Source organism: Nerophis ophidion, linkage group LG26 (assembly GCF_033978795.1).
Source record: "Nerophis ophidion isolate RoL-2023_Sa linkage group LG26, RoL_Noph_v1.0, whole genome shotgun sequence".
Lineage (NCBI taxonomy): Eukaryota > Metazoa > Chordata > Actinopteri > Syngnathiformes > Syngnathidae > Nerophis > Nerophis ophidion.
The window spans coordinates 29,844,877-29,856,895 of record NC_084636.1 but is presented as its reverse complement, the minus strand read 5'-3'; the positions used below and the strand labels follow the sequence as shown (position 1 = coordinate 29,856,895).

Here is a 12,019-nt window from a genome sequence, read left to right as displayed (position 1 = left end):
TGCCATCCAAGCAACGTTGTCATGGACGCCCCTGCTTATTTCAACAAGACAATGCCAAGCCACATTCGGCATGTGTTACAACAGTGTGGCTTTACAGTAAAAGTGTGTAGGTACTAGACTGGCCTGCCTTTAGTCCAGACCTGTCCCACATTGAAAATGTGTGGCGCATTATGAATCCTAAAATACCACAACAGAGACCCAGGACTGTTGAACAACTTAAGCTGTACATCAAGCAAAAATGATAAATAATTCCACCTGAAAAGCTTAAAAAATGGTCTCCTTGTTAAAAGGAAAGGCCATGTAACACAATGGTAAAAATTTCCCAGTGCAAACTTTTTTGCGATGTGTTGCTGTCATTAAATTCTAAATTAATGATTATTTGCAAAAAAAAAAATGTTTCTCAGTTCCAACAATAAATATCTAGTCTTTGCAGTATATTCAATTGAATATTAATTGAAAATGATTTGCAAATCCTTGTATTCTCTTTTTATTTACCATTTACGCAACTGGTTTTGGATTTCGTATAAACACTGGAGTGCTGCAATAGAGTTGATTTTGGTCTAGATTTTTGCAGAAGGTCCTTAAAACAGCAGAGCACGTCTGTAACTCTGACAAAATAAATAAACCAAAATCAAAAAATCCACTGTACAGTACACGGTTTCTTAAAAATGTACAAAATAAGCTAAAAATGAAGAGAGAAGTCCAGTCCTTAGCTTTCTGGAAACGTGAATGTGACCCCCACACCCCCAAAAATAATTTAATTGAATATCCCTGCCTTATAAGGACCGAGGGGTTTGTGTGTGTGTTTATTTAATGAGGCAGAGAGTTTGAAAGTAGCTCAATCAAGTGGAAGTGACATGTTTGGAGGAGAGAGGAATGTTCGGGCGATGACATCATTCACAGGTGGATGAACCGTGGGAGACGCACTTCAGCTACTCTTAAGGACATGTGTTGTGCAGCAGTCACAGCGGGTTCAAGGGAGAGCACCGCGCCACTGATGGGTTCCCGTTAAGATTTTCCTACTGCTCTAATGTAAACAGTGCATCCCGTGTTCGTAAAATGCGTCCCAGCACCCGGGTTATTGAGAAATACTTGCTAAGTAACTCTGTTTTTATTTAGTCAGATAACAAGCTGTCTGTCCGCTCACAGAAGCAACATTAAGCTGCAGTATTTAAAAATAATTTGTGGCCCACAGCTAACGTTTTAGAGGCCCACGGTACATTCTAAAAATAATACTAAAATTAAAAAAAACATAACAAAAGTTACAAAAGTTTTTTTTTTTTTTTTTTTTAATAAAAACATAACAAAAGTTAGGGCTTCACGGTGGAAGAGGGGTTAGTGCGTCTGCCTCACAATAAGAAGTTCCTGCAGTCCTGGGTTCAAATCCAGGCTCAGGATCTTTCTGTGTGGAGTTTGCATGTTCTCCCCGTGAATGCGTGGGTTCCCTCCGGGTACTCCGGCTTCCTCCCACTTCCTCCCACTTCCAAAGACATGCACCTGGGGATAGGTTGATTGGCAACACTAAATTGGCCCTAGTGTGTGAATGTGAGTGTGAATGTTGTCTGTCTATTTGTGTTGGCCCTGCGATGAGGTGGCGACTTGTCCAGGGTGTACCCCGCCTTCCGCCCGATTGTAGCTGAGATAGGCGCCAGCGCCCCCCGCGACCCCGAAAGGGAATAAGCGGTAGAAAATGGATGGATGGATGGATAACAAAAGTTAAATAAATAAAAAAAAGCTTAAAGGTGAAATGTAATTTAGAAAAAGTTGCAATGTTGACTAATAAAACAAAGCTGTATTTTTCTTTCAAACTGTCATTGCTTAGAACATAATATTGAATCAAAGTTAATGCCATCCCATTTTCTACCGCTTATTCCCTTTCGGGGTCGCGGGGGGCGCTGGCGCCTATCTCAGCTACAATCGGGCGGAAGGCATGGTACACCCTGGACAAGTCGCCACCTCATCGCAGGGCCAACACAGATAGACAGACAACATTCACACTCACATTCACACACTAGGGACCAATTTTTAGTGTTGCCAATCAACCTATCCCCAGGTGCATGTCTTTGGAAGTGGGAGGAAGCCGGAGTACCCGGAGGGAACCCACGCATTCACGGGGAGAACATGCAAACTCCACACAGAAAGATCCCGAGCCTGGATTTGAACCCAGGACTGCAGGAACTTCGTATTGTGAGGCAGACGCACTAACCCCTCTGCCACCGTGAAGCCCTCAAAGTCAATGTTCGTATGAAATATTGTCCTATCCAAGGTTCCGATTACTTCACAACAAATATTCCACTTTGAAAAATATTTTTGGGTGAAAGATTTTGCATATTTTATGTGTTTGCCATTAAAAACATAGTTTTGTTTGACAAAAAAAGGGCGGGAAAAACAACAACATCCATCCATCCATTTCCTACCGCTTATTCCCTTTCGGGGTCGCGGGGGGCGCTGGCGCCTATCTCAGCTACTTGTCCAGGGTGTACCCCGCCTTCCGCCCGATTGTAGCTGAGAAAAAAACAACATGAAAAAATTAAAACATTTTGAAATGAGGAATAGATCTGAAGTTGTTGTAGACTCCAGAGATTTTAGCGTTAAATATAAATGTATGTATGCCCTGGGACACCATTATCATCATTTCATGACCCAAGCAAAATACTTTTTACACTTTTATACTGAAATAAATAAACCTACAAATTAATTGATAAAAACATACAAAAAACTACCAGCAGCGGTAAAGTTTAGATCCATGAAGGAAGGAAGAAAGTGAATGAATGATTATAACTGAATACATTTACATATGTATACAAATTTTTTTTCTTTTTTTATTATTTTTTTAATGAACGAAGTAACGTTTATGACATACAGAGTGGGCCAAAATTTCAAACTGAACAAAGCCGCGGGCCAAGGTTGAACAAATTAACCGTTTAATAGGGACCCAAACAAGTTTTGCATTGAATATTGAACAAGCAAGGCTTATAGAACTTTAGAGTGACATGCAAAATGGAGTTTCAAATAATAATAATAATAATTAAAAAATATCAATGGCATATCAAATAAAATTTTTATAAAAATTGAATGCCTCTTTCCTATTTGCAGCCTTCTGAGGTAAATATCAAAATAAACTTTTCCCACAGGCTAATCATTTGAAAATAAAATAACAATAATGAATGATTCAAACATTCAAGCCTTGAAGTAGCAAGAGAAAGCGCATGAATAAAACGTTAATTATTGCTCAGTTTTCTACGCTGATTTTCTTTAACTCTGAATATGGAACAAGCAACGCATATATAACTTAATAGTGCAAAATCAAATTTCACCAAAAAAAACGAAAAAACATCAATGGTATATTAAATAAAATTTAAATAAAAAAATTAATGCCTCTTTTCTATTTGCAGCCTTCTGAGGTAAATATCAACATTAACTTTTTCCACAGGCTAATACATTTGAAAATAAAATAACAAAAAGGTGGGCGGGGTTGAGGTGGAGGGTAACGGCGGGTGTATAGTGTAGCGTCCCGGAAGCGTTAGTGCTGCAAGAGATTCTTTGAATTTGATCTGTTGTATTTATGTTGTGTTACGGTGCGGATGTTCTCCCGAAATGTGTTTGGGGTGGTTTGACAGTATGTCGCATATTGTTGTTGTTTATACGGCCACCCTCAGAGTGACCTGTATGGCTGTTGACCAAGTATGGCTTGCATTCACTTGTGTGTGTGTAAAGCCGCATATATTATGTGACTGGGCCGGCACGCTGTTTGTATGGAGGTAAAACGGACATGGCGACATGGTGTAGAGGACGCCCCCAATATTGTTGTCCGTGTGGAAATTGGGAGAATAGTTGCCCAGGACGAGTTTCGGGAGGGGCACTGAACTTCGGGAGTCTCCCGGGAAAATCGGGAGGGTTGTGGCCAGCTCTTATGTTAATTTGATATTGCCTCAAGGGCCGGGCCAGAGTTCGACACCCATGCTTTATGATAACCTTTTTCCAAAACACAATATAGAATGTGAGATACAACAGGATAATGCATACGTTTATCTTTTTTTTTTTACAAAACTATTACAAAAAATTGGGACCCCAAAAATTTACTGTTTTGAAAATTCCTAGCGCCAACACTGCTGTCAACAGAGGAGAAAAAATGAATTAGTTAAATAAATATATTATTTATAAAGCAAGTTCGAGTATCATTGGCATATTTTCACCTCGTCCCGGGCCTTGGCACGCATATATGTGTCCTCTTTTTGGTATTTTACAATTTGGTCAGTTCCTTAACGCTAACAGTGCCATATGTAATTTTAGCACTTTAGCTCACATAGCAATGCTAATGTTGCTAACGTTTTTTTGTCCTCCTATCCATTCCTGTATGGGATAAATGGCATCTATTTGTTGGACAAATGCAGAGTAACAATATTTCTATTGGGCAGCACGGTGACAGAGGGGTTAGTGTATCTGCCTCACAATACGAAGGTCCTGAGTTCAATCCCGGGCTCGGGATCTTGTGGGTTCCCTCCGGGTACTCCGACTTCCTCCCACCTCCAAAGACATGCACCTGGGGATAAGTTGATTGGCAACACTAAAATTGACTGTAGTGCAGGGGTAGGGAACCCATGGCTCGCGAACCAGATGTGGCTCTTTTGATGACTGCACCTGGCTCTCGGATAAATCTGAGCTGACACTGCTTAACACGATAAGTAATTAATATTTCCACTTGTAATCAAAGTGTTAAAAATAACGTTCATGCATTTGAATCCATATATCCTTTTTCTACCGCACTTGTTCAAGAAGTTGCATTAAGGGTAAGAAGTGATTTATTTATTATTGGTTAGTTTAGGGCTTGCCCTCCCGGAGGTTCTTCAGACCACCAAGCACCGACATAAGAGCCTGTTCCAGGGTTGCAATATATATTTTTTTTTCAATAAGTCTCTCCGTTGCTTTCCAGCAATTGTCTTTTTCTCTTTCGTTCTCGCTCGCACTCTGGCTCCAGCCCCATCCCTGTCTCTCCTCCTGGCTGCTGCTTATAACAGGGCGACAGGTGATTAGATAACAAGGCCCAGGTGGGCCATCTACGCACCTGTCGCTGGTTTTGAGGCCGGTCCTGGCACATCCCGCTTCGCTGCAGGCCCGCATACCACGCCCCCTCCACAGTTAGCTTCAGAATAACAATGAATAAGAGACTTATTATACTGTAGAAATTGGTCTCACTTAAAAATGCACGCATTTAGTTGTGTTCAGTGTCGAAAAAAATATTATATGGCTCTTGGAGAAATATATTTTAAAATATTGGATACTTGGCTCTCTCAGCCGAAAAGGTACCCGACCCCTGCCCTAGTGTGTGAATGTGAGTGTGAATGTTGTCTGTCTATCTGTGTTGGCCCTGCGATGAGGTGGCGACTTGTCCAGGGTGTACCCCGCCTACCGCCCGAATGCAGGGACAAGCGGTAGGAAATGGATGGATGGATGGAATATTTCTGTAAAAAACAAAAACATCTCATTGGCATTAAAGCTGCAGTGCAGACACACAAAAAGGTGTGTTCCCAGCTGCACTTTTAAACCATTTATATTCCAGTATCAAGGCTAGATTCAGGCCAATACGCTACTGTGAGACCTCTGAGACTTATTTAAAGTTGTTGGAAAATATAATACGAGCCATTTAAGGCTGATGAAAAATAACTTCTTGACAGGGTTAACAGCTTTAAAAAAAATCTTCACAAGAGCGCCATATTGGGGAAGGAGTCCTCGATGACCCCGCCCTGAAGCTGGAGGAGTCTTTCTCCAAGCTGTTTAAAAGCTGTTGTAGTTTTCCAAACACCTGTGCAACACATTAAGTTGCTCAGCGTTGCAGGATCTCCACGGATTCCTACTTAAAGGAGGATCACGGTGGTGGGACGGACAATTTGCGAGCTCCCTCTGCGGCCGTTAGGTCCTGAAGGGTGTTCATGTCATCAGTAGTGCATCTTGAGCATGACCTCATCTACTGCTGAACTTCCTTCTTGGCACCTGCGGTGCAACACTCAGCAGACCTCCATTGAATGCGTTCCAGGTTGCACTATTTCATGGCATTAGAGGATAACGCCGACACTTCAAGTTCACGTTGTTCATTCTGACTGCCGTTGTAGGAATTTTAATCCACTCGCGAGCCACTGAAAATGTTGGCAGACTTCCACCGATATTTACATACAGTCCTGGTCAAAAGTTGACATACACTTGTAAAGGACATAATGTCATGGCTGTCTTGAGTTCCCAATCATTTCTAGAACTCTTATTTTTTGTGATACAGTGATTGGAGCACATACTTGTTGGTCTCAAGAAAACATTCATGAAGTTTGGTTCTTTTATGAATTTATTATGGGTCTACTGACAATGCGACCAAATCTCCCGGGTCAAAAGTTAAAGGCCTACTGAAATGAGATTTTCTTATTCAAACGGTGATGCCGTACCATTGTGGGATGCCGTACGTCAGCAGGCTCTCAATGGATGAGCGGTAGAAGGTCAGCAGCAGGTTGGAGTCCAGGTTGTACTTCTTGAGGACTCTCTTTTAAAGGCCTACTGAAATGAGATTTTCTTATTCAAACGGGGATAGCAGGTCCATTCTATGTGTCATACTTGATCATTTCGCGATATTGCCATATTTTCGCTGAAAAGATTTAGTAGAGAACATCCACGATAAAGTTCGCAACTTTTGGTCGCTAATAAAAAAGCCTTGCCTTTACCGGAAGTACCATACGATGATGTCACCGGTGTGAGGGATCCTCACATCCTTACATTGTTTATAATGGGAGCTATTCGGACCGAGAAAACGACAATTTCCCCATTAATTTGAGCCAGGATGAAAGATTTGTGGCTGAGGAAATTGATAGCAAAGGACTAGAAAAGAAAAAAATAAAATATTGTTTATAATGGGAGCTATTCGGACCGAGAAAACGACAATTTCCCCATTAATTTGAGCCAGGATGAAAGATTTGTGGCTGAGGAAATTGATAGCGAAGGACTAGAAAAGGGAAAAAAAAAAAGGCGATTGCATTAGGAGCGATTCAGATGTTTTAAGACACAGTTACTAGGATAATTCTGGGAAATCCCTTATCTTTCTATTGTGTTGCTAGTGTTTTAGTGAGTTAAATAGGACCTGATAGTCGGACGGGTGTGTCCACGGGTGTGTTAACGCCAGTGTCTGAGGGAAGTCACGGCAGCTGCACAGACGGCGCAAGCTCCGCAGATCTCCATTAGGGGCGACTTTTTACCACAATTTTATCACCGAAACCTGCCGGTTGACAAGTGGTCGGGATCCATGTTCGCTTGACCGCTCTGATCCATAGTACAGCTTCACCTCCGGGAAATTTTAAACAAGGAAACACCGTGTGTTTGTGTGGCTAAAGGCTAAAAGCTTCCCACCTCCATCTTTCTTCTTTGACTTCTCCATTATTAAGTGAACAAATTGCAAAAGATTCAGCAACACAGATGTCCAGGATACTGTCTAATTATGCAATTAAAGCAGACTACTTATAGCTTGGATTGGGCTGGAAAATAATGTCCGGTACAACCAGAGACGTCAAACGCACGCGTCGTCATCATACCGCGACGTTTTCAACAGGACACTTCGCGGGTCATTTAAAATTGCAATTTAGTAAAATAAAAAGGTCGTATTGGCATGTGTTGCAATGTTAATATTTCATCATTGATATATAAACTATCAGACTGCGTGGTCGGTAGTAGTGGGTTTCAGCAGGCTTTTAAATGTAACTTAGATATTGGGTTTCACTATGTAAAAGCGCTTTGAGTCACTAGAGAAAGGCGCTATATAAATAGACTTCACTTCACTTCACTAATGATATGAAAAGCGACTGTTTAAGCGCCTTGTTTCTCAGCTGTGCCTCAATACTTGAGTACTACTTGTACAATAATGAGATTATCCTGCGGTCCACATTAGAGCGCTAATATAAACCTTTTTAATAGATTGTCCTTTTGGAAATGTTTTTTTTTACAAGCCGTGTCCACTTTAAGGGATGTTTGTCTCCAATGTTACAAAAGCACGTTTGTCTCGGGTTTTAAGATGTCTCAGGTAAGTCACGGTGTCCCTCCCAAAATTAATCTGCTCTCCTAAACCCACCAGAGACCCTGATCGCTCCTCTACCCCCACCCTCTTTACTCAAAATACTGCATGTCGGGACATGTTTTTGTCTTTCTGCGAGGGGAGAAATTCGCGGTGAATCATCTCCAGCTGCTTCCCAACAACCCTCACTTTTACTTTGCACCTTTCTATACAATGCGTGCCGTGCTTGTAAACTGGCAAACGGAGGTCATGGTTCGTACAATCATGGAAAAACCGGGAAAAAAACACAGAATTTAGTACAATTTCAAGGCTCTGGACAAGTACAGTACAGGCCAAAAGTTTGGACACACCTTCTTATTCAATGGGTTTTCTTTATTTTCATGACTACCGTATTTTTCGGACTATAAGTCGCAGTTTATTTCATAGTTTGGCCGGGGGTGCAATTTATACTCATGAGCGACTTATGTTTGAAATTATTATCACGTTACCGTAAAATCCATCCATTTCCTGCCGCTTATTCCCTTTTGGGGTCGCGGGGGGCGCTGGCGCCTATCTCAGCTACAATCGGGCGGAAGGCGGGGTACACCCTGGACAAGTCGCCACCTCATCGCAGGGCCAACACAGATAGACAGACAACATTCACACTCACATTCACACACTAGGGCCAATTTAGTGTTGCCAATCAACCTATCCCCAGGTGCATGTCTTTGGAAATGGGAGGAAGCCGGAGTACCCGGAGGGAACCCACGCATTCACGGGGAGAACATGCAAACTCCACACAGAAAGATCCCGAGCCTGGATTTGAACCCAGGACTGCAGGAACTTCGTATTGTGAGGCAGACGCACTAACCCCTCTGCCACCGTGAACCGTAAAATATCAAATAATATTATTTAGCTCATTCACGTAAGAGACTAGACCATGGGTGTCAAACTCTGGCCTCGCGGGCCAAATTTGGCCCGCCGTGTAATTTCACTTGGCCCTTGAGGCAATATCACATTAACATTAGAGTCGGCCCGCCGCTGTAACACCGCATTCACCGCTAATACTCTTACTTGCCAACCCTCCCGATTTTCCCGGGAGACTCCCGAAGTTCAGTGCCCCTCCCGGATTTCATCCGGGACAACAATATTTGGGGTGGGCTTTAAAGCCACTGCCTTTGGCGTTCTAAACAACCTGTCTCCACGTCCGCTTTTCCTCCATACAAACAGCGTAATATATGCAGCTTATACACACACACACAAGTGAATGCAAGGCATACTTGGTCAACAGCCATACAGGTCACACCGAGGGTGGCCGTATAAACAACTTTAATACTGTTACAAATATGCGCCACACTGTGAACCCACACCAAACAAGAATGACACATTTCGGGAGAACATCCGCACCGTAACACAACATAAACACAACAGAACAAATACCCAGAACGCCTTGCAGCACTAACTCTTCCGGGACGGTACAATATACACCCCCCCGCTATCACCAAACCCCGCCCACCTCAACCCCACTGCCAAAAAGAGGCATTAAATTTTTATTTGATATGCCATTGATATTTTTTAATTATTATTATTATTTGAAACTCGATTTTGCATGCCACTATAAAGTTATATAAGCCTTGCTTGTTAAATATTCAAAGCAAAACTTGTTTGGGTCCCTATTAAAAGGTTAATTTGTTCAACCTCGGCCCGCGGCTTTGTTCGGTTTTAAATTTTGGCCCACTCCGTATTTGAGTTTGACACTCCTGGACTAGACGTTTAAAATTTCATGGGATTTAGCGATTAGGAGTGACAGATTGTTTGGTAAAAGTATAGCATGTTCTATATGTTATAGTTCTTTGAATGACTCTTAACCATAATATGTTACGTCAACATACCAGGCACCTTCTCAGTTGGTTATTTATGCCTCATATAACATACACTTATTCAGCCTGTTGTTCATTATTCTTCACTTGTTTTAAATTGCCTTTCAAATGTCTATTCTTTGTGTTGGGTTTTATCAAATAAACTCTCCCAAAAAAATGCGACTTATACTCCATCCATCCATCCATCCATCTTCTTCCGCTTATCCGAGGTCGGGTCGTGGGGGCAACAGCCTAAGCAGGGAAACCCAGACTTCCCTCTCCCCAGCCACTTCGTCTAGCTCTTCCCGGGGGATCCCGAGGCGTTCCCAGGCCAGCCGGGAGACATAGTCTTCCCAACGTGTCCTGGGTCTTCCCCGTGGCCTCCTACCGGTTGGACGTGCCCTAAACACCTCCCTAGGGAGGCGTTCGGGTGGCATCCTGACCAGATGCCCGAACCACCTCATCTGGCTCCTCTCGATGTGAAGGAGCAGCGGCTTTACTTTGAGCTTCTCACCCTATCTCTAAGGGAGAGACCTGGAAACTCATTTGGGCCGCTTGTACCCGTGATCTTATCCTTTCGGTCATGACCCAAAGCTCATGACCATAGGTGAGGATGGGAACGTAGATCGACCGGTAAATTGAGAGCTTTGCCTTCCGGCTCAGCTCCTTCTTCACCACAACGGATCGGTACAACGTCCGCATTACTGAAGACGCCGCACCGATCCGCCTGTCGATCTCACGATCCACTCTTCCCTCACTCGTGAACAAGACTCCTAGGTACTTGAACTCCTCCACTTGGGGCAGGGTCTCCTCCCCAACCCGGAGATGGCGTTCCACCCTTTTCCGGGCGAGAACCATGGACTCGGACTTGGAGGTGCTGATTCTCATTCCGGTCGCTTCACACTCGGCTGCGAACCGATCCAGCGAGAGCTGAAGATCCCGGTCAGATGAAGCCATCAGGACCACATCATCTGCAAAAAGCAGAGACCTAATCCTGCGGTCACCAAACCGGAACCCCTCAACGCCTTGACTGCGCCTAGAAATTCTGTCCATAAAAGTTATGAACAGAATCGGTGACAAAGGACAGCCTTGGCGGAGTCCAACCCTCACTGGAAATGTGTTCGACTTACTGCCGGCAGTAAGTCGAAAACTAGCAGCAAAGTTTTATTATTTGGTTCTTGTTTTTGTACAAAGTTATTCATGTATATGTGTGTGTGACACCCAGACGGTACTTCTATCAGCTATTGATGACCACAAGCACCTGACATGGACCATTGTCGTTATCTGCCCCCTGCAGACAGCATCATTGGAGACAAGGAGTTCGAGGTGATGATGCAGATCGATTGCGAAGTGACGGACACCCGGATCCTCCACATCCGCTCGGACAGCATCCCGCCGATGCTGCGCGTCAACCGCACGCAGACGTTTTACCAGCGCTCGCCGGCCGACGCCCAGACCGCCCCTCCCGTCGGCGTGCTCATGGGCTCCGCTTAGGATTCTCCCTGGAACAAAGAAGATGTTTCCCTTTTCTTTCTGGGGGGAAATCAAGCGGACACCTCCTATTTTTATTTTTTTTATCGGGCCTGAATTCCGGAGGTGGTGCGAGCCGGCTCGTTGTGTGGCTGCACATAAGCCCAGACGACCCACGTAGGATAATTGCTCAACAGCAGGGGGCTGAGCACTGAACCCTGAGTCACCCCGTCTCACACACACACACACACACACACACACACACACACACACACACACACACACACACATGCCTTTTCACCATCGCAGCCCTCAAAGTCTTTTTGTTCCTCGTTTCTGGATCAACTAGACTTAAAAAAAAAAAAAATTCAAACAAAACAGAAACTGTTCCTATCTTATTGTTGCATTATTTAGAAGGCATATGTGTTTATTTATAAAGTAATGCTAAATAGAAAAGCTGAGCGCGCATGACCACTCTGTTGATCAATGTTGTTTTGTTTTTGTTTTTATACATTTGGAATAGGCTCCAGCGAGACCCCCGCCCGGCCCCCCCGAAAGGGACAAGTGGTAGAAAATGGAAGAATGGACATTTAGGAGTGTTCTCATACAGATTCAGGTTCTGTACATATTTGTTTCTATTCATAAACATTAATATAGATGTTTTATTTAG

General features: G+C 43.4%; 1 protein-coding gene across 1 annotated transcript in view; it reads left to right on the top strand.

The window, feature by feature from the left end:
- Nucleotides 1-12,019, top strand: part of atf6 (activating transcription factor 6) — a 103,404-nt gene that overhangs the window by 90,949 nt on the left and 436 nt on the right. Inside the window, exon 16 of the mRNA XM_061888611.1 lies at nt 11,177-12,019. This exon is cut by the window's right edge and continues 436 nt beyond it. Coding sequence (XP_061744595.1) covers nt 11,177-11,373 — 197 coding nt within the window. The 3' untranslated portion in view covers nt 11,374-12,019. The remainder of the gene's footprint in view (nt 1-11,176) is intronic.